The 22804-nt window shown below is 43.4% G+C and overlaps 1 protein-coding gene across 2 annotated transcripts in view; it reads left to right on the top strand.

The window, feature by feature from the left end:
- The window catches only part of cdc27 (cell division cycle 27), a 104652-nt gene that overhangs the window by 180 nt on the left and 81668 nt on the right, over positions 1 to 22804 (top strand). For both annotated transcript variants that reach the window (XM_059638691.1, XM_059638692.1), the window contains exon 2: positions 19277 to 19352. In XM_059638691.1, the coding sequence (XP_059494674.1) occupies positions 19277 to 19352 (76 nt within the window). The remainder of the gene's footprint in view (positions 1 to 19276; positions 19353 to 22804) is intronic.

Genomic DNA, 22804 nt, shown 5'->3' on the forward strand with positions numbered 1-22804 from the left:
CTGTCACTTACAAGTCCGACCCGTGTGTGTGAAGAGTGGGCCGCCTGCTCCTACCTTCCCGGCCTGGCGCGGTCCGGCCAGAGGAGTGGGCCTGTGTATCTTGAGGGGGTGCGAGGGGACTGATTGTCATTGAGTTTTTAAACTGGCTATGAAGTCTGTATTAGAGCCGTGGTTCTGGAATTGGAAAAGCTTTTTGTTTTCCAAACAGCGGTACTGTTTGGTGGATTTATGTTAATCCAGCATTCTGTCAGGCCTAGTTTACTCCTTGGTTTTTTAAAAAAAACGATTTTGAGGCAAATACAACAGTTAGGCATGTTTTGTTAACAGGATGATCACGCCTATTCGGTATGAAGATTGCTATCCTTTTTCTTCCCCGCAGAGCTTTAAGGCAATCCTGCAGGTTTCGAGAGAAACAGAAAATACTTAGTTTTTGGTGATGGTCCTGTTGGAATTTAACTGCTTTCTTCCTGTTTAGTAGGTGCTGAGAGTGTAATGGTGGGTGTTGGAATGTTCACTTCTGAACAGCGAAGTTTCATGAGGTAGGATTGAGATAATTGGCTCGAAACATTGTGTATATGGGGGAAGAAAATTTTCAGCTATGTAGAATGGAGTACTAATGATTACAAACTCTGCAGGTAGTAGAAACATATGAGCAAGCAACAGGGGAGATCATTCAGCTCCTTGAACTTCTTTTGTCTTTCAATAAGATCATGGATGATCTGTTTTTAACCTACTTTTTTGATAACTTTTCACCCTGTTGCTTAACAAGAAGTTTTCTGCCTTGACTTTAAAGCATTTGAAGAATCTGCTGGATGATCTTGAGAGTTCCAAAGATGCATGACCTTTAGAAAACTGTTCTAAATGGACAACACGTGACGCTTGCATGATCTGTGGTGATTAGTTTGCGTGTCATGATGAACATTGTCAAGTTGGTTGATCGAGTCTGGAATTACTGTGAGCTGACTGATTTTGCCAAGTTGCTGATTTTTCTTAGTTGCAATCAGAAAAACATCAGCTTGTGCTCGTTCAGTGAATATAAACTTTGAATGCTATGGAAAATATACATGTCAGTTTTTGGAGGAAAAAGTTCTTCAGATCAAAGGGATGAGAAAGAAAGGAGAGGGCAAGAAATAGTGATAGAATGGAAGTTGAGGCCCAAGTCTGTAACTTTGATTTGAGTGAATGTTGATTTTGATTGAATTTTGAGTATTTTAGTTTCCAACTGACATTGCTTAAAGTAGATGATCTGATCATTCATCTAGTTGTTGTTCGTGCCAACTTGCTGTGTGAAAACTGGTGACTGCTTTTCCTACAAGTTTACATTTCAAAATATTATTCAACTGGCCACAGAATTGCAGAAAATGCAATATCTTTGCAAGTGTGTACTTTGTGTCCTTTGTCCTAGCCTACAAGCAGCTTTGTATGTTTTTGAACGGTGTATTGTAACTGCTTTGCTGATCTTGAGGAGCATCCAGCAGCTTTGGGCCAATGACGAGGAGGTGGTGATTGATGGTTTCTCTGTCAGCACAGAAACTAGTCAGAGTCAGTTCCATTTCAAACAAAAGGTGTTACTCAAATTGTAGAAAGCTAATCATGGCTGATCTTAGACATTTAGGGTTTCATATGCAGAAACAATCAGAAACTAATGGACAGGTTTGAAAATAACTTTAAAAGATTAGAACAATCTATAGTCTGTATAAGACTGAAATGAAAAGGGCTAGAAGTTATGTTACACTTATATCAAGTTCTGATTTAGGCCACATCTGGAGAACTTTGATCTATTCAGGACCTGGTACTTCAAAGATGTTCAGTTAGGTGGGATTGCAGTCACCAATGCCATTCTTGCCTACTAACCTTGGATGGGGATCATCGCCTTTCAGGTAAATCTACAGCGAAGCAATGGGTGATATTCAGAAAGGAGCTGGGGAGAATACTTGGAGGGGCTAAGGGATGAATCCTGGTCAAGTGCAACTTAGCTTTGTGGCTGCTGAGTGCCATTGAGGAGCAGACTGGAGGCTGGAGCAAAACAGGACAATTGGTGGTCTTGGGCCTGGCGCATGTGCTGAGCTGCTGAAAATGGACTGTCATTTGAAACCTTTCTACTGTGGTAACTACCTTTTGTAGGTAATGCTTCTGCATTCCTTTAATCCCTTTTCTATAAGAACACCAAGATGTGTCCCTCTGTACTTCTGTATTGTAGCTCAAGTGATAATGAAGTACATTCTACAGGCCCAGCACTTAGCCTTGAGGGGTAAGGGGCAATAAGTTCTGAGAATCCTGGATGTTTAGGGCAAATCAGGACTGGATAAGGAACAAGAGTAGGCCAGGTCTAACGGGAGCAATTCAGTTGTGGCACTTGAGTACAGGAAGTTCAGGTGGCAACTTTAAAGCAATTAGAAGAGCAAAAGGGGGACATGAAAAATTATTTGCAAACAGAATTAGGGAGAATCCTAAAACATTTTATAAATATTTTAAAGGGAAGAGGTTAACTCAGGGAAGAATAGGGCCCATTAGGGACCAAGGGGGCAACCTGTGTGTGAAGCAGCAGGATATTGAAAGGATGTTGAATGAATATGTCACTTCAGTCTTTATCCTCAAGGAGAATGTCGGTATAGAATTCAGGAAAAGGCATTATTTGAGGAAGTTGCGCAATGTAACATACGAAATGATTGGAATTGAATTGAAATGAAAGGAAATTGGAGGCTCTGTCAGACTTAAAAACAGACAAATCCCTTGGCCTGGATGAATTCCATCCCAGGTTGCTGTGGGAAATTGCAGGGGCACTGGCATAAATTTTTAATTCCTCTCTGGCCTCAGGGAGGGGAGGGTGCAAGAAGACTGGAGGATAACAAATATGATAGCACTTTTTAAGTAGAGTTGAACTAGGAAATTACAGACTGGTGAGTCCCACATCAGTGGTGGGGAAGTTATTGGAGAAAAATCTGCAAGAGTGAATTAATATCCATTGGGAAAGGGATGGGTTAATTAGGGATAGTCGGCATGTCTTTGTCAAAGGATGGCCCTGCTTAACAAATTCAGAATCTTTTTGAAAATGTGATCCAGTGTATAGGAAGTTCAGTTGATTTGTGTTTTTTGGATTTTAGCAAAGCTTTGAACAGAGTCCCACATGGGGGACTGATTGAGAAAGTTGAAGCTGGAATTGAGGAAAACTGGGTGGGATGGATCAGAAATTGGCTTAGTGATAGAACGCTGTCTGAATGATTACAGCATGGTATCCAGTGGTGTGCCACAAGGATCAGTACTGCAATTCTTTTCCTTTGTTATACATGTAAATGATACAGAAGAAAATGTAGAGGGAATGTTAAGCACGTGTGCAGATGACACCAAGATTGGTCACGAGAATATGTAGATGGGTTGGTTAGTTGGGCAGACCAGTGGCAGATGACATTTAACCCTGATAAATGCAAAGTAATGCATTTGGGAAGAAGAAACAAGATGATAAAGTATTTAATGAATGACAGGACACTGGGTTGCTTAGAGGAGGAGAAAAATCTTGGGGTAATTATTCAGACCCCTGAAGTTGGCACAACATGTGAATAGGATAGTTAACACATATGGGGCAGTTGTTTCCGTCAGTTGTGGCCAAGAGTTGAAGAGGAAGGAGGTAATGTTGGAATTGTACAGAGCATTTGTTAGGCTACAGCTGTGGTAGTTCTGGCTACCTCACTATGGGAAGGATGTGATAACACTTAGAGGGTGAATAGGGGAGGCTCACCAGGATGTTCACCAACTTCACCAACACCTTCCACCCCAACCTTCAGTTCACCTGGGCCATCTCCAGCACATCCCTCACCTTCCTGGACCCTTCAGTCTCCATCTCAGGCAACCAGCTTGTAACTGATGTCCATTTCAAGCCCACCGACTCCCACAGCTACCTAGAATACACCTCCTCCCACCCACCCTCCTGCAAAAATTCCATCCCCTATTCCCAATTCCTCCGCCTCCGCCGCATCTGCTCCCACGATAAGACATTCCACTCCCGCACGTCCCAGATGTCCAAGTTCTTCAAGGACCGCAACTTCCCCCCACAGTGATCGAGAATGCCCTTGACCGCGTCTCCCGTATTTCCCGCAACACATCCCTCACACCCCGCCCCCACCACAACCGTCCTAAGAGGATCCCCCTCGTTCTCACACACCACCCTACCAACCTCCGGATACAACGCATCATCCTCCGACACTTTCGCCATTTACAATCCGACCCCACCACCCAAGACATTTTTCCATCCCCACCCCTGTCTGCTTTCCGGAGAGACCACTCTCTCCGTAACTTTCTTGTTCGCTCCACACTGCCCTCCAACCCCACCACACCCGGCACCTTCCCCTGCAACCGCAGGAAATGCTACACTTGCCCCCACACCTCCTCCCTCACCCCCATCCCAGGCCCCAAGATGACTTTCCACATTAAGCAGAGGTTCACCTGCACATCTGCCAATGTGGTATACTGCATCCACTGTACCCGGTGTGGCCTCCTCTACATTGGGGAAACCAAGCGGAGGCTTGCAGACCGCTTTGCAGAACACCTCCGCTCAGTTCGCAACAAACAATTGCACCTCCCAGTCGCAAACCATTTCCACTCCCCCTCCCATTCTCTAGATGACATGTCCATCATGGGCCTCCTGCAGTGCCACAATGATGCCACCCGAAGGTTGCAGGAACAGCAACTCGTATTCCGCCTGGGAACCCTGCAGCCTAATGGTATCAATGTGGACTTCACCAGTTTCAAAATCTCCTCTTCCCCTACTGCATCCCTAAACCAGCCCAGTTTGTCCCCTCCCCCACTGCACCACACAACCAGCCCAGCTCTTCCCCCCGACCCACTGCATCCCAAAACCAGTCCAACCTGTCTCTGCCTCCCTAACCGGTTCTTCCTCTCACCCATCCCTTCCTCCCACCCCAAGCCGCACCCCCATCTACCGACTAACCTCATCCCACCTCCTTGACCTGTCCGTCTTCCCTGGACTGACCTATCCCCTCCCTACCTCCCCACCTATACTCTCTCCACCTATCTTCTTTACTCTCCATCTTCGGTCCACCTCCCACTCTCTCCCTATTTATTCCAGTTCCCTCTCCCCATCCCCCTCTCTGATGAAGGGTCTAGGCCCGAAACGTCAGCTTTTGTGCTCCTGAGATGCTGCTTGGCCTGCTGTGTTCATCCAGCCTCACATTTTATTATCTTGGATTCTCCAGCATCTGCAGTTCCCATTATCTCTCACCAGGATGTTGCCTGGAATGGAGAAGTTGAGCTACAAGGAGAGACGAGGTAGGCATGAATTGTTTTCTTTAGAGCATACAAGACTGCGGGGATACATAATTGAGGTGTATGAGATTGAGGGGTATCAACAGGGAGAATACAGAGCAGCTATTCCTCTTGGTAGAGTGGTCAATCATGAGAGAACATAGCTTTCAGGCAGGACATTCAGAGCGGATTTGGGGAAAATACTTTTTACTTAGTGGATGGTGGGAATCTGGAATGTGGGGCCTGGGAAGGTAGTGGAAGCCAAAAGTCGTGTGTTTTGTTTTAAAAGATAATTTGGATGAGCACTTCAAATATCATAACATTCAAGGATATGGGATAGGTGTAGGTGATTGAGATTAGTGCATTTTTAGTGGTAGTTGGCAGTGCACACTTGGTAGGCTGAAGGGCCTTTTCTGTGCTGTGTGAGTCTAACCTCCTTAGCTACTCTCGAATCATTTTTCAATATCATCTGTTCCGTCACTTATGTCTAGTATCTGCATTGCACAAATCTCGGCCTCCCCTATTTCTCATCTACATGCTGCTCTTTGTGACATCATCTGAAGGCACAGTGCTCAATTTAACGAGTGAGGGAATCAAGGATGGTGGGGACAAGGCAGGAAAGTGGAGCTGAGTATTATCAGATCAGCCATGATCTCGTTGAATGGTAGAGCAGACTCAATAGGCCATTCGCACTACTTCTGCTGCTATATCTTACGGTCTAACTCAGGAATGGGGTCACAAAGTTAGTGAGTTCTGAAAGCTGGAGAGTGTAGAGGTTAAAACTGTATCGAACTTGGGATTTGGCAGTGTTTAAAATATGTATAGTACAAAGAGTAGAGCAAATAAAGCCAGTGAGCTGATAGACACGTAGCAGCATAATATCATTGCTATCATGGAAACTTGGCTTGGAGAGGGGAGGGGGTGATGGATATCTGGAATTTGCTGCTTTGGTGTGTTAGGTTCATTTTTTTGGAGACCCTCACGGACTTGATGCAATAGCAAGACACTGACCTGGCTACAAAAACACAATCCTTTATTATTAAGCACAAGCTGGAGGATCGCGTGTACACAAGCCGGCACAGAGTGCAGAGTTCCATGAGCGATTCTCCCTGAACAGCGGATAGTCCACACTTTTTATACTCTTTTGGCTGATACATAAAACAATTACTACATTTGGAACATAGAGAACTGGATACAGCGTTGATCGTTCACAAAGTGACTGATAATGACAGAATGTGATTTCAAGCTGCTGAAGTGTCTGGCTTGAGCAAAAGGTCACTGACCTGGTCACTTGGGTAGAAACAGAAGTTTCATACCTTTACAGAAGTTTCACCCCTTTACAGAATTACAGGAGTCTCACACCTCAACGACTGTTTTCCACCCAATCCTATTTGGGCAGGAAGTTTAGACAGTTTCCACATACCCCTGTGTGAGAAGATAAGGAGCATAAAAACTAATGGGATGTTATTCCATTAATATCTCTGGTGCAAACCAATCTTCAAATTCTCGTTTACATGGAACCTGAAGCACAATAACATGCAAGGCTCCAGATGAAGTTCTGGACAGTGCGATTTAAAATTGGTGACAAGTTTAATCAGTTGATGTAGGGATGACCCTCTTCTGTGCTGGAATGGGTCTTTATAACAAACTTCTAACGTAGGTGAAACTTGAAGCTGGACCTCCTGGCTAAGTTGTTATGCACCAAGACCTCTTGCATGCAGAGCATGCGTATAAATACTTAAGGCATGGTAATTAGTTAATGAGCTGGAGGCACAAACAGCTACATAGGCATCTTGTGATGGGAACTGCAGATACTGGAGAATCCAAGATAACGAAGTGTGAAGCTGGATGAACGCAGCAGGCCAAGCAACATCTTAGCACGTTTCGGGCCCAGACCCTTCATTACAAAAGGGGGATGCAGAGAAGGTTCTGGAATAAATAGGGAGAGAAGGGGAGGCAGGTCGAAGAGAGATCCCTGCCCTCCCTGTTTATTCCAGAACCCTCTCCCCATACCCCTCTCTGATGAAGGGTCTTGGCCCGAAACGTGAGCTTTTGTGCTCCTAAGATGCTGCTTGGCCTGCTGTGTTCATCCAGCTCCACACTTTGTTATCTAGGCATCTTGTGATGTTTGGGAATAATATAGATCTGGTTCTCTTTGAGGAAGACTGCCAAATATTTTTAGACAGAAGGTCTTGAGAAGATGTGAAAAGGAGCAACAGTGCAGGGTTAATAAAGAAGAATTGTTCTTTCTGTTCTGTAACATTGCAAGTCAGTAATTGGAGAGGGAGAGAGAAGAGAGGGAAGGGATGGGGTAGCGTGGGGTGGAGAGGGAGAGGTGAGTCCTCCGGAAGCCAAAGGCAGCATTTAATTAGTTGAAGTTCAAAATGAAGTGTACCATTTATGTGATGGGTGCATGGGCTACTAATTAGTGGTGCAAAAACAGGAAAAGAATGAAATGAGCTCCACAGAGGTTGGTATCCTGTTGCTTGGCCACTCTTGCTTTATACATGGAGAGCCCTTGACACTAACCCAGCTTCCTCAGAGCCAGCTGACACTCCTGTTTATATCTGTCAGCTAGGGATCCCTCGTTGAGGCTGTTAATCTGGCCCATTCGAGGAACTGATTCTGAGATCCACCTGGCTGATCTGGTTACAATCACTACATTGCACCCCCTCTAAGACTGCAAATGTAGGCCACTTCTTTCTCTTGTAGCCTCTGTTGGGGGCATCTTAGCATTGGGCCAGGTTACTCCACCTCTGCCTCTTAGATCAGTGGTATGTAATGCACAGTCGCTTACCTCTTGCACCAGGAGCAACTCAGAAGAAATCCAACCTTCCCTCCATGTGGCAAAGATGTCGCATCCATCTCCAACTCCAAGATATCATCAACACTTGACAGAGAGAGTCTATGGATTCCAGAATAGTCAAAAGGTCGAGGAACCAGGGCTTGTTTTGCTCCAGCACCGTTGTCGTGTTTGCAGATTTCTTCTGGTCCACGTGCTTCAGGACCACTGTACCTACTGAACTATACATCATTGTAGAGGTAGAATTTTTTCATTCCAAATGCTGATGCCAAACCTTCTGTATCTGAGCATACTTACACTTTGTGACCAGGACTTTGGCTACTGCATAAGGTATTGGATGTCCTCTCCATTCACATTAATATGTATTAATATGACCCCAGTGCCATATGTGGAGGCATTGGACGAGAATACCAGGTATCGATTGGGATCGTATGTGCCAGCAACTTAAAGAATGATAGCTGTTTCTTCACTTGTGTGAAGGCTATGCTTTGACTAGGCAGCCATGACCAGGCTAACCTTTCTTCGAGAGTTGATGCAGAGGTGACAAGATGGTGGCCAGGTTATGTATGATATTTCCATAACAGTTCAATGGCCCAAGGAGAAACCTGAGCTCCAATACTGATGCAGGAGCCGGGGCACCTTTGATCACCCTTATTTGATCTTCCAACAGCTGTAACCTGATCTTGACAACTCCCTCTAGCCCAAGTAGGTCAGTTGGGGTGCCTGGAAGACACATTTTTCCTTTCTTCTCAGGTGTCTGCTGCCAGGGAGAAACATTGCAGTGCTCCTTTATTTGTCTTCCCTGTTGACGTCATCTAGGTAAATAGCAACGTGGAAGAGATCTTGTAAAATGTTCTCCATTGTGCACTGAAAAATTGCACAGGCTGATGATACCCCAAATGACGACCAGTCTAATTTGTACAAATGCTTAAGAGTATTAATCATAGCTTCTGGGAATTTGCATCTAACTGCAGTTTCAAGTACGCATGGCTCACGTCCAGCTTTATGAAAGACAGCACCCCTCAACACCCCCAACATACCACGCTCCCCCCCCCCCAAAAAAAACATAGCTTTATGTATGAATCTCAATGCCAGGTTTGGATTTTTATCCAGCTGCAAAAGGTAATTTACCGTGTGTTTAAAATCCCCACAAAGACGACAGTCAATACAACTGTTCCTGCTGTTTCCAAATCTGGACTGATTTGATGATTCCTTCACTTCTGATTTTGCCTGTAAGGCAAATGGCAATAGGTGGTCCTTGCAGCATTGTGGAAGTACTTTTTGGTCAGCATGCAAGGTAGTCTTGCCTCCTTTGATAGTTCCTAGACCTTCCTCAAAATCTACCGGGCATTTAATTAAAACTTTGCTCAGGCAGCCATTTTTTAATCGAGGAAATACCAGGACAGTTGAGGTGAATCTTCCTCAACTGATTTCGCCCCATCAGGTGTTGGACCAAGCCTTTTCTACAATCAGAAGTGATGGGTCTCTTGAAGAGCATTAAGGTGGTTAAGTCCCTTCACTCCAATGGTACAATCAGTCAGGAGAAAGGATAAAAATGGCAATTTTAGGGATCCTTGGATAATGAGAGGTTGTGAATTCAGTCAAAAGGCAAAAAGAAGCATATCTAAGGTTGAGGTAGCAAAAATCAGACAGGGCCCATGACAAATGTCAAGGAAGCAACTAAGAACTCAAGCAGGGAGTTAGAGCAAGAAGAGGCTGTGAAAGGACCTTGGCAAGCAAGGTTAAAAAGAATCCCAAGGCATTCCATACATTAAAAACAAGAGGACAACTAAGGAGAAGGTAAAACCACTCAAGGAAAAAGAAGGAACTTGTGCTTGGAGGCAGAGGATATGGGCAAGATCCTAAAGGAGTGTGTCGGTATTTACCTGGAAGGATATGGAGGATCGTAAGATGTATGTGGAGCATGCTCATGTGGTAGGGCATTTTGAGATCAAGAAAGAAGTGATGGGTCTCTTGAAGAGCATTAAGGTGGTTAAGTCCCCGCACTCCAATTGTATCTATACCAGATTGATGCAAGAAACAAGAGGGGAGATTGCTGGGACCTTGTCTAAGATCTTTGTATCCTTGCTTGCCACTGGAGAGACCCCATAGAACTGGCGAGTTGATGATGTTGTTTCTCTGTTCAAGAAGGGAAATAGAGATAATCCAGGAAACTGTAGACCAGTAAGTCTCTCTTCGGTGGTTGGGAAGCTATTGGAGAGAATTCTTAGGGACGGGATTTGCATGCATTTGGAAAAAGCAAGGTCTGATTCAGAATAGATGGCACAGCTTGGCGAGGGGTAGGCCATGTCTGTTTCAAGGAGATAACCAAGGTGATCAATCAAGGTAGAGCAGTGGATGCTGTCTACATAGATTTCAGCAAATCTTTCGGCAAGTTCCCCTGTGGAAGGCTCATCCAGAAGGATACACAATGTCTTGGCCATTTGCATTCCGAATGGCTTGACCAGAGAGGACAGAAGGTATTGGTGGAAGGGTGTTTTTCAGGTTGGAGGTCCGTGACCAGTGGCGTTCCATTGAGATCTGTACTGGAACCTCTACATAAATGACATGAATGAAAATTAGATGGGTGGGTAAGTTTGCAGACTATGCAAAAGATTGTTAGAATTGTGGACAGTGTAGAAGGTTGTCAATGGATACAGTGGGGTATGGATCAGTTGCAGTATGGGCTGAGAAATGGCAGTTGGAATTTAATCCGGGCAAGTGCCAGGTATTACGTTTTGAGAGATCAAATGTTCAGGAAAAGTATGCAGTTAATGGCAGGACCTTGAACAGCAATAACGTACACATCTTGGCGTTTAAGTCGACAGCTCTCTGAAAGTGGCAATGCGAGTAGATAGGTTGGTAAAGAAGGTGTATGACGTGTTTGTCTTTATTGGTTGGGGAATTGAGTACAAGAGTCAGGAAGTGTTGTTGGCTTAAACTTGGCTTAGACCACATTTAGAGGATTGTGTTCAGTTCTTGGCGCCACAATCCAGAAAGGATGTGGAGGCTTTGGAGAAGGTGTAAAAGAGGCGTACTAGAATACTGTTGAGATTGGAGAGTATGAGTAGGAGAGACTAGAAAAACTCAGGTTGTTTTCTCTGGAGCAGCAGAGGTGGAGTTGAGACTTGATGGAAGTCTATAAACTTATGAGATGGATAGGTAAGGTTGATAGTGAGACTGGATATTTCCACTCTGGGAGAAACAATGTTAGAAGGCACGCATATAAAGGTGAGGGGGAAGAAGTTCAAAGCAGTTGAGAGGGGCAGGCTTTTTGCACAGGGACTGATAGGAGTCTAGAACACACTGGCAGGGATGGTGGTGGTGGTTGTGGTAGAAGCAGATGTGATGGGGACATTTAAAGAGACTTTTAGATAAGCGCATGAGCGTACAGGAATGGAGTGATATGGATCAAGGGCAGTACAGATTGGTGATAAAGTAGACAGTGAAGGAGGTGATCTAAGATTACAAAGAGATCTTGATCAATGGGCTGATGAGTGGCAGGTGGCAGTTTCATTTGAATAAGAGTGAATAATTGCATTTTGATAATACAAATAAGGACAGGACTTCTACATTAATAGAAGGGCCTTGGGTAGGTTTGTAGAACAGGGTCCCAGAAGTTCAGGTGTATATAATGCTCTGAAATTTGCATCATAGGCGCACAGGGTAATTAAGGAGGTGTTTAGCACTCTGGCCTTCACTGCTCAGACCTGAGTGTTCAGATTGCACGGGACATTGTTGAGGCCTCTTCTGGAGTTATGTCTGCAGTTATAGAAAGGGTGTTATTAAACTGCAGAGCATTCAGAAAAGATTTACCAGGATGTTGCTGGGAATGGTGGGTTTAGAGAGAGACTGGGAAGTTTTTTTCCTTGTTTTTGAAACTGGAGCGCAAGAGATGGAGGTGTGACCTTATTGAGGTTTGTAAAGTCATGAAGGGCAGAGATAAGACTAATAACCAATATAGCATTTTCATAGAGTTGGGGGGAGTTCAAAATTAGGGGGCATGTTTTAAGGTGAGAGGAGAAAGATTTTAAAATAGGGCAGGGGATAAATAGACCACTTTTTTATACAGTGAATAGTTTGTGTGTGGAATGAACTGCCAGAGAAAGTGGTTCAAGAACAGTTAGAATATTTAAAAGACATTTGGATGAGCTCATGTATAGGAAAGGTTTGGAGGGATATGGGCCAAGCATTGGCAACTGGACCTAGTTTTTTGTGAACGTAGTCGGTGTGGTCTGTTTTCATGATGTATGACTCTTAAAAAGGGTGCAGTTAGATTGCTCAGTGTAATCTATAGACTACCAACTAGTGGAAAGATGTAGAGGTACAAACGTGCAGGGAAATCAGATGCCAACATACGGGATAGCTATAATAGGAGACTTCAATTAACCAAATACAGGCTGTCAAACTGGTTTATTTAAGGGGCAATGAGGCGCAAATGTGTCTAGATTATGTTTGGTAGAGTTTCCTACAGCAGGTGTTCAGTCCAACCAGACGTGATGCCTAATAAGAACGGAAGGAACAATGAATACTGTAAATCAAACAAAAATAGAAGTTGCTGGAAAAGCTCTGCAGGTCTAGCAGCATCCGTTGACAGAAATCAGAGTTAACTTTTTGGGTCAAGTGATGCTTCCTCGAAAGTGATGTATTGATGGACTTGGTTCCTAGCACTGAGGTGGATCAAGCATCAGTGGAGGACAATGATCATTGTGTCATAAGGTTCAGGATATTAGTGGAGAATGATATACCACAATCCTGAAGGCAGAGAGCTGATGTCAAAATGGCAAAAGAGCTCAGCAGGAGTGCGTGCAGCAAGAGGTTGGCAGGAAATAGATAGATGAACACACAGCAGATGTACATGAACCATTCGAGGTGTATTCCCTTAAATGGGAAAGGGAAAACAAACTTGACAAGGCCCTGGGACTGGATGAGATGCATCCAAGGATTTGAATGGAGAGTACAGTAGAAATTGTGGGGTCACTGGCCATAATTTTTTAATTTTCTCTCAACTCTAGGGAAGTGCCACAAGCCTGTAGAACTGCAAACATGATGGCCTTGTTCAAGAAAACATTGGAAGGATAATCCCACCTGAACGGTGGTGAAGCTTTGAGAAATTAATAGTCATACGGAAAAAGTAGGTGTCAGTATGGATTTTTAAAGGAGAAATTGTATTTAACCAGCTTGCCGGAGTTTTTTGGAATGGCAGTGGCTCAATGAGAATAACACTAACAGTGTGAAAATCACGTATACCACATCAACAAAGTATTTGAAATGATGCAAACAGTGGACTTGTCAGCAAAGTTATCAATCATGGTATAAAAGGGAGAGAAGCAAAGTGGATTCAAAGTTGGCTCAGAGATGGAAAAGAAAAGATGGTGATTAATTCATACTTTTTTGGGCTGCAGAAAGATTTGTATTGGAGCTCCCCAGTGGTCAGTACAGGAAACCTTTTACTTTCCCTGGTATATATGAATGATCTGGACCTCGCTATATAGAGGACAATAGCGAAGTGTGCAGATAACGTGAAACTTGGAAGAGTTAAAGTACACTGACGTGGTAGTGGAGTTGGCAAACTGGTGACAAATGAGATTGAATGCAGACAAGTGAGAGGTAATGCATTTTCATTAGAAATAACATGGGAAGACAATGTAAAATGGGGGCACAATTGTTTCCAAAATGGAGGAATTTCTACTCAGTAGTGAGAGATTCCACAATCACAGAAATGAATTAATGCCAGAATATGGTATGATTTCAAGGAGTTGTTTATCTGTTACCTGGGACTGAAAGGCTAAGAATATGGGAGAAAAGCAGGAAGACGCTATCAATTTAGATGATCAGTTATAATCACATTGAGTGGCAGAGCAGGCTCCAAAAGGGCCAAACGGTCTATTCCAGCACCCATTTTCTATGGTTCGAACGGGAGTGAAAAAGTAGAGGGAGCTGGATATATGTGCATAAATCATTGAAGATGACAGGACAGTTAGAGACGGCATGTAATGAAGCATACGATGTCCTCTGCTTCATTTAATAGGGGTATAGAGTACAAGTACAAGGAAGTGTTAACTTCTGTATTCATGGGTATCACATTCGAGGAAAGATGTCAGTGTACCAGAGAGAGTGCAGAAGCAATTTACAAGAATGGTTCCAGGGATGAGGGGCTTCAGTGAAGACAACAGATTGAAGAAGTTGGGGCTGTTCTCCTTAGAGAGAAGGAGGCTGACAGGAGGAGATTTGATGGGAGGTGTTCACAATTATGACTGCCTTGAGTAGACTGTAGAGAGCGTGTGAGAGGGGGAGAAACTTCCCACTTAGACAGTGAGTGTAAACAGTACAGTAGTTAACACTGCTGTCTCTCACTGCCAGGGACTCCGGTTCATTTCCAGCCCAAGGGGACCGTCTGTCTGTGTGGGGTTTGTGCATTCTCCTTGAGTTTACTTGGGTTTTCTCCCACCGCCCAGAGATCTGCAGGTTATATGGATTGGCCACCCTACATTGTCCCATCGTGTCTAGGGATATCTAGACTAGGTGGGTTAAATGTAGGATAAATGTGGGGTTATGGGGCTGGGGTGGGATGATGTTTGGCAGTTTGTTGCAGACCATGTCGGCCAAATGGCTTCTCTCTGTGCTGTGGGGATTCTATGAATAATAAACCCCAACCTAGTGTGGGCTGGTCTCGAGCAGCTCAGTAATGGATGAATGCAGAGAACTTTGGTCGTGCAGACATTGAGTTTTTCATGCAGACATCTCATGATGGTTTGGAACTTTGTCTGTGAATATGTGTGCCCACAGTATTATCTGTATATTGCAGTTCTATTACAGTTTGCCACGCTTTTCATGCAGAAATAAGATTATCAGTTTCCTGTTCTTGCTGTACAGAATTCCAGTCAAGTCGGAGACATCATTGAAATGGGGTGTAGTGTTGTGATGAGAAAGCTGGAGAAAAGTGTTGGTTCCAGGATACAACCTTATTTTTCCTAGTTGCAAATGTCTTGGATCTTTAGATCTGTTGTTGAGAATGTGAGGCAGTAACAGGAGAATGATGATTGATTTTGTGCAATCTGCCAAATTCATGGAGAGGACTCAATTATCTCCTCCCTCCCTGCCTTCTCCTCTCCCACACCCCTGTGAAGATCAGGTTCGCTGTGCCCTTTTTTTGGATGCCACCCTCATTGTTAACTTTGAAAGGTGCCACTGGGAGTTGTGGCAGTCAGCTGGGAGACTTTTCTGTAGCTACCATAATTGATTCCTCGCCTGTCTAAGTTGGTAACAATAATTGAGTCGAGAACATCAACTCGCATGCTTTCCTCCTCCGCGTAAGATCATGTAACTACCAAGACTGCTTCTCCACTCTATTTCAACGGAAACTTCTTCCGAGTTGAGTGTTGTTAGTTCCCAGCTATCGGATGGCTTTTTCAACCTATTATTGGCATAGAATTGTGCTGATGTGATGGCAGGTGCCCTGCTGTTGAATGTGGTCAAGGATACCCCAGTGAAGAACTAAGTCTTGGTTAAGGACAATTTTGTAGTGCTCCTTCCAGTGAGTACTGATTTGTATTACGGTCTCGAAGCAGCACTGTGTGGTGTCAGCCCATTGGTGCTTGGATTGTGGCTCATCTTGACTGTTCTGAAGAGTCTATATGTGGCTTTTGAGTTGCCTGATTTTTTTTTTGTGCGACTCGCTATTGTCACCTGCTCTCTGGGTTGTGTTTTTTTTGTTGTTTGATATTGATCAGAAGCGGACATTGAGATACTCCACTGAGGGACTGGATTCAAGGTTTGTTTCCCTAATTTCCACAATGTTGGAGTTGTCCTTTTTGAGACACATTTGAAGAGACTCTGTTTATGTTGTCCATAGTTTGAGAAAATAAATAATGTTTGGTCATTGAGATTTGAATAATTCTTTCAAGAGCTTAATGGGGGAGAAGCAGACCAAGCCAAGAATCCAGACAGATAGACCGTGTGCCATAAGTGACTGGCTGGACATGGAAAATCTATTCTAGCATCACCAAGCTCCTGAACAGGCAAAGAAATCTTGCCGTTTGCCAATCTGTTGACAACACTTTTTCACTTTCTTGTGCCTATTTTATTGATCCTTTTGAATGTGTACACCTTTTCCTCATGTTACTCTCAGCAATGAATAAGAACCTAAAAACTAGGAGCAGGAGTAGGCCATCTGGCCCCTGGAGCCTGCCCCGCCATTCAGTAAGATCATGGTTGATCTTTTTGAGACTCAGCTCCACTTTCCCTTTTTGCACAGAGAGTCTACATGTGGCTTTTGAGTTGCCTGAGTAGGTAGGAGTCTAGAACACGCTGGCAGGGATAGTGGTAGTGGTAGAAGCAGATGGAGGCACCATAGCCCTTAATTCCTTTACTGTTCAAAAATTTATCTAACCTTGCCTTAAAAACATGTAGTGAGGTAGTTTCACCCGCTTCACTGGGCGGGGAATTCCAAAGGTTCACAACACTTTTGGGTGGAGAAGTGCCTCCTGACCTCAGTCCTACTTCAGCTTCCCTTTTATTTTGAGGCTATGCCCCCTAGCCCTAGCTTCACCTGCAAGTGGAAACAACCTCCCTACCTCCATCTTATCTATTCCCTACATAATCTTCTATCTTTCTATAAGATTTTCCCTCATTCTTCTGTATTCCATTGAGTACAATCCCAGCCTACTCAATTTCTCCTCATAATCCTACCCTATCAACTCTGGATTGAACTGAGTGAATCTCCTCTGTACCTTCTCCAGTGCTAGTATATCCCTTCTCAAGTAAGGAGACCAAACCTGCACACAGTATTCCAAGTGTGGCCTCACCAGGACCCTATGCAACTACAGCATAGTCTGCTTGTTTTTAAACTCCATCCCTCCAGCAATAGCAGTCAAAATTCCATTTGCCTTTTTAATGCCCTGCTGCACTTACAATCCCACCTTCAGCGATTCATGCACAAGGACACCCAAATCTCTCTGCACAGAAGCATGCTGCAAATTTTTACCATTTAAAACTGCCCATTTTGCTGTTAGTCCTACCAGAATGGATGATCTCACACTTATCAACATTGAACTCCACCTGCTAGAACCTTGCCCATTCACTTATACTATCTATATGCCTCTGAAGACTTTGCGTCTTCTGCACACTTTGTTGTACCACTCGCCTTAGTGTCATCTGCAAATTTTGATACACCACACTTAGTCCCCAACTCCAAATCATCTATGTAAATTGTAAACAATTGCGGTCCCAACACTGTGCCCTGAGGAACACCACTAACCACTGACCGCTAACCAGAAAAATGCCCATTTACCCCTGCTCTTTGCTTTCTGCTGGTCAAACAATCCTCTATCCATGTCAATACATTACCTGTAATACAGTGCAACTTTATCTTATGTAGCAGCCTTTGGTGTGGCACCTTGTCAAATGCCTTCTGGAAATCCAGATACACCACATCCACAGGTTCCCCACTATCCGCCATACAAGTAATGCCCTCAAAGAATTCCACCAAATTAGTTAAACATGACCTACCCTTCATGAACCCATGCTGGGTGTTTCCAATGGGACTATTTATATCCAGATGTCCTGCTGTTTCTTCCTTAATGGTAGATTCAAGCATTTTCCTCACTACTGAAGTTAAGCTAACTTGGCCTATAGTTACATGCTTTTTGTCTACTTCCTTTTTTCAACAGTGGCGGCACATTGGCTGTCTTTTGATCTGTGGGAGCCCCCCAGAGTCCAGTGAATTTTGGTAAATCATTACCAGTGCATTTGCTATTTCCTCCATTACCTCATTTAGTACCCTGGCATGCATTTCATCAGGGCCAGGATATTTGTCTACCTTTAGCCCCATTAGCTTGCCTAGCACTGCCTCTTTAGTGATAATAGTTTCTAGGTCATCACCTGCTATAAGCTTCTTGCCGTCAGTTTTTGCCATGATAGATATTTCTCGTTTGTACTCAAAGACTGTGTGCAGGGTCTACTTATTTTTTTGCCTGGTTACTTAAAGCCAGAACTTCTTGCTTTCCTTTTGCTGTCTCCAGATTTTTAATGTTGGCACACTTGTTTCTTGATTTTCTGATGACATGTATTATGACTTGATATTGGCCTTTTGCCTTACAAGCCTCAATTCCTAGCCTATCTCCCATTGGGCTTCATTTAGTTTTACATTCATTGATATTTACTTCTCTGGACCACTGACAGATCTCAAGTTCTGACTGCTTCTCAAATGACAATTCAGCAAAGTATTCTTTAGATTATCAGTGCTAATTGTAATATAATGATGCTGTGGTAACATCGATACATCTGAAACCAGGAGGTCCTTGTTCAAGTCCTACCTGCTACAAAAGTGTCATAACATTTCTGAACGGGTTGGTTAAACCTATCTGCAGTGGAGGCTGGAAAATTGCACTTTTCCTGTTGACCTATTAAATATCTTTTAACTTTGATAGACCTTGATATCTAACACATGACAATCAGATTTCTTAAACAAATGTTAATTTATCTTTAATATAGAACTTATTTAATAAGTGCTGAAATTGTTGAACACAGCATTTTTTGCCCTGATATTTTGGCTTGAACAATCAAGTCATGATCTGTAAATAATCAGCTGTGGACTCTTGCAGATGCTACTTTTTGGGAAATATAATTTTTCCCTCAATTATTCCATCAAAAGAATAAATACATTTCACCCTGAACTTCTCAAGAGGGTTTTCTTTTCTGAAATGACTGAATAGCTGCACTGCTTGCTCTCAGCAGGTAAAACAAGCACCTTTCTAAAACAGCTCCAGCAGGGATCTACAGCAAAGCAGTTAGCACAAGATAATAAAATGTGAGGCTGGATGAACACAGCAGGCCAAGCAGCATCTCAGGAGCACAAAAGCTGACGTTTCGGGCCTGGACCCTTCAATCAGAGATGAAGGGTCCAGGCCCGAAACGTCAGCTTTTGTGCTCCTGAGATGCTGCTTGGCCTGCTGTGTTCATCCAGCCTCACATTTTATTATCTTGGAATTCTCCAGCATCTGCAGTTCCCATTATCTCAGTTAGCACAAGACATAGGTTTTACAAACAACCTTTTTTAAAAAAAATCTCTGAAATCCTATTTTCAAGAAACTCTGCCAGATATGCCCACAAGTGTTGAGTTTTGCAGTTTGTGAAAAGCGAATTTATTTGAAGTCTTCTAGGAATATTAAATTTGATGCATCTTTGTGACAATTGTTTATCTTTTATCAACAGGCTGCTATTTGGCATGCACTTAACCACTATGCTTATCGGGATGCTGTCTTCCTTGCAGAAAGACTATATGCTGAAGGTATGTAGGAACTATGATGCTAAATGTAACTGCAGGAGTGCTATCTATTCATGAGTGTTGAATTAACAATTGAGGATTCAAGTTACTTCATTGATATGTGGTGTTGCTTACTGATTAGAGACTGAATCCTAGAACCTTAGTTGGCAGCTAGAGAAGGAAGTGGCTGACTCAAATATTGCACAGGTGAAGTGAAGTGTGGTGCTGCATGTTGCAAGACAGTTTCTAAGTATTTGTTCTCATCTGCCCAAAAATTTACATAGTAATTTCTCCACTTTTGACTGGAATGGAGGACACATCATAGGAGGAAAGGTTGAGGGAGATAGGGCTTTTTTCCATTGGAGCGAAGAAGGATGAGAAGTGACTTGATAGAGGTATACAGGGTGATGAGGGGCATAAATAGAGTGGATAGCTTGAGACTTTTTTCCCAGGTGGAAATGACTAGTACATGGACGTTATGTTCTATTACAAGGGTGTGTAATTACATAGAACATTACAGCACAGTACCGGCCCTTCGGCCCTCGACGTTGTGCCGACCTGTCATACCGATCTCGAGCCCATCTAACCTACACTATTCCATGTACGTACGTATGCTTATCCAATGACAACTTAAATGTACCTAAAGTTGGCGAATCTACTACCGTTGCAGGCAAAGCGTTCCATTCCCTTACTACTCTCTGAGTAAAGAAACTACCTCTGACATCTGTCCTATATCTTTCACCCCTCAATTTAAAGCTATGCCCCCTCGTGCTCGCCATCACCATCTTAGGAGAAAGGCTCTCCCTATCCACCCCATCTAACCCTCTGATTATTTTATATGTTTCAATTAAGTCACCTCTCAACCTTCTTCTCTCCAATGAAAACAACCTCAAGTCCCTCAGCCTTTCCTCGTAAGACTTTCCCTCCATACCAGGCAACATCCTAGTAAATCTCCCTTGCACCCTTTCCAAAGCTTCCACATCCTTCTTATAATGCGGTGACCAGAACTGTACACAATACTCCAAGCGCGGCCGCACCAGAGTTTTGTACAGCTTCACCATAATCTCTGGGTTCTGGAACTCGATCGTTCTATTAATAAAAGCTAAAACACTGTATGCCTTTTTAACAGCCCTGTCAACCTGGGTGGCAACTTTCAAGGATCTGTGTACATGGACACCGAGATCTCTCTGCTCATCTACGCTGCTAAGAATCTCAACATTAGCTGTGTACTTGGCCTTCTGGTTACTCCTACCAAAGTGCATCACCTCACACTTGTCTGCATTAAACTCCATTTGCCACCTCTCAGCCCAGCTCTGCAGCTTATCTATGGTGATTGGAGGAAGGTATAAGGGAGATGTCAGAGATAGGTTCTTCACAGAGGGGTGGGTGCATGCAATGCGCTGCTGGCGGTGGTAATCAAGTCAGATACATTAGAGACATTTAAGCGACCCTTGGATAGGCACATTGGATGATAGTAAAATGTCGGGTATGCAGGGTAGTTCATCTCAGAGTAGGGTAATAGGTCAGCACAACGTTGTGGGCCGAAGGCCTGTTCTGAGCTATACCGTTCTATGTTCTAGGTAATTGAAATATTCTCCTTTGACTCTGCCTCTGCTGCCCTCCCAATCCCAGAAACTTGTATAGGAGATCACACTACTCCTGTTGATTGTTCAGGTGTTTTCTCCCTCCTTGAAAGTAATGTTCATTGCTAGTGAGAAACATGTCTAGTGCTCATTTGAAAGAATTTAGTCAATTCAAGTCCTCAGCACCGACTGAAAGCCTGTTCAAAGAGGCACAGTTCTTCAGGTTCGAGCTTGGATTGTGGGTTATTTTCCTTGATTTGGCCTTAGCTTCAAATTATGATCCCTGAATCTATTTATTGGGATAAACATTCAATTGGAGAGCCATCTATTTCCATTACCATCTGATCAAGAGCGTAAATGAAGCTGCTGGAAAAGCTCAGCAGGTCTGGCAGCATCTGTGAAGGAAAAAGAACAGATAATAACGTTTCAGGTCTGGATGGTGACCTTTCCTCGGAACTGATCAACCCTGATTTTATTCCACTTCATTACAGTGTGTCCCAGTTATAGTAGCTTATGTCAGATGCGATCTTTTATCCTGAGAATTAGCCTCAATATCACATGATGTGAAAGGAATAAAACTAAATTTGTAACTGAGGCCTGACTACTGTCTGGTACAAGGACAAAATGCCTTGTCTTGTAAGCAGTACTAAGAGTGCACCCTTTTTTGACAATCGTATGAAGTGATTTTAGAGATAACACAGATTGCTCACTCGACCTATATTTTAACACTTTGCCCTTGAAGATATATGGATATTCAGCACTGTACCTTGCCCAGTTCAACATTTTCTAGTGCCCAACCCAACAAACTAACAAGTCAAGATCGGCCTGCTGCTACAGTCATTTACATTCCTGGTAGCCCAATTTCAAACTCGGGCGGCACCCATTCATAGACTGTTTCAGTATCTGAGATGACCAAAATGCTGCTGAACATCATGGATCTGACGATTGAAATGAGAAGAAACTTCTTCACAGATAGTTGTGATCCTGTAGAATTTGCTGCCACAGAAAATGTTTGAGGCCAAAACTTTGGATGTTTTCAAGCACAGGTTAAATGGGGGCAAAATGGGAGCAGGGTACTGAGTTTGAGCTATTGAATGGCGTCCTCCTGCGACTGAGAAGATTGACTCTTAAAACAGTAGCTATCTTCCTTTTGCGCTCTGACTCCAACCAGCGAAGAATTTTGTCTGATTCACTGATTCCAGTTTTGCTCAGGCTTCTTACAGGCGCCTTTCACTGAGTGCAGTATTGACATCAAAGGCAGTTGTACTCCCCTCAATATTAGATCACCAAATTTCTCTGAGCTTGGATCGTCTGGAGAAACCTCTTGTTAAAAAGTAATTTTGATGTCTTTGGCATTATCTACCAGATGACGCTCTTCCCTCAAGATTGTGAAGTCCATCAAATTCGTGACAAAGCTTTGCAAGCACAATTTCTAATGTTATGTTTAGCCTTTTTTCATTAACCTTGCAATGTAATGATCAATGTGAGCCTAATTGCACAACATCAAATTTAAATGCTGCTAGTGACATGCAGTGGTTGAATTATCTCCTCCCATAATTAAATCCTTGGGATTATTAGATAGGAAAATAAATAATTGAGGCAAGTATTTGTTTGACCTGTGTTTTTGTCAATCTGTGTGTGTGTGTGTTCTTGTCAAGGCCAGGCAGTCAGGAGTTAGGAATTCAAATCTAACTATGGTATGGTGTGTTTATTCAGTCCTCCAAAGCTGACAAATTAATGGGAAAACCATTTTATTGTAGATATCTTTCAAAGTATGTAAGGCCCGTAACATCAGCTTTCCTGCTCCTTCGATGCTGCTTGGCCTGCCGTGCTCATCCACCTCTACACGTTGTTATCTCAGGTTCTCCAGCATCTGCAGTTCCTACTATGTCT

Source organism: Stegostoma tigrinum, chromosome 31, assembly GCF_030684315.1.
Source record: "Stegostoma tigrinum isolate sSteTig4 chromosome 31, sSteTig4.hap1, whole genome shotgun sequence".
NCBI lineage: Eukaryota > Metazoa > Chordata > Chondrichthyes > Orectolobiformes > Stegostomatidae > Stegostoma > Stegostoma tigrinum.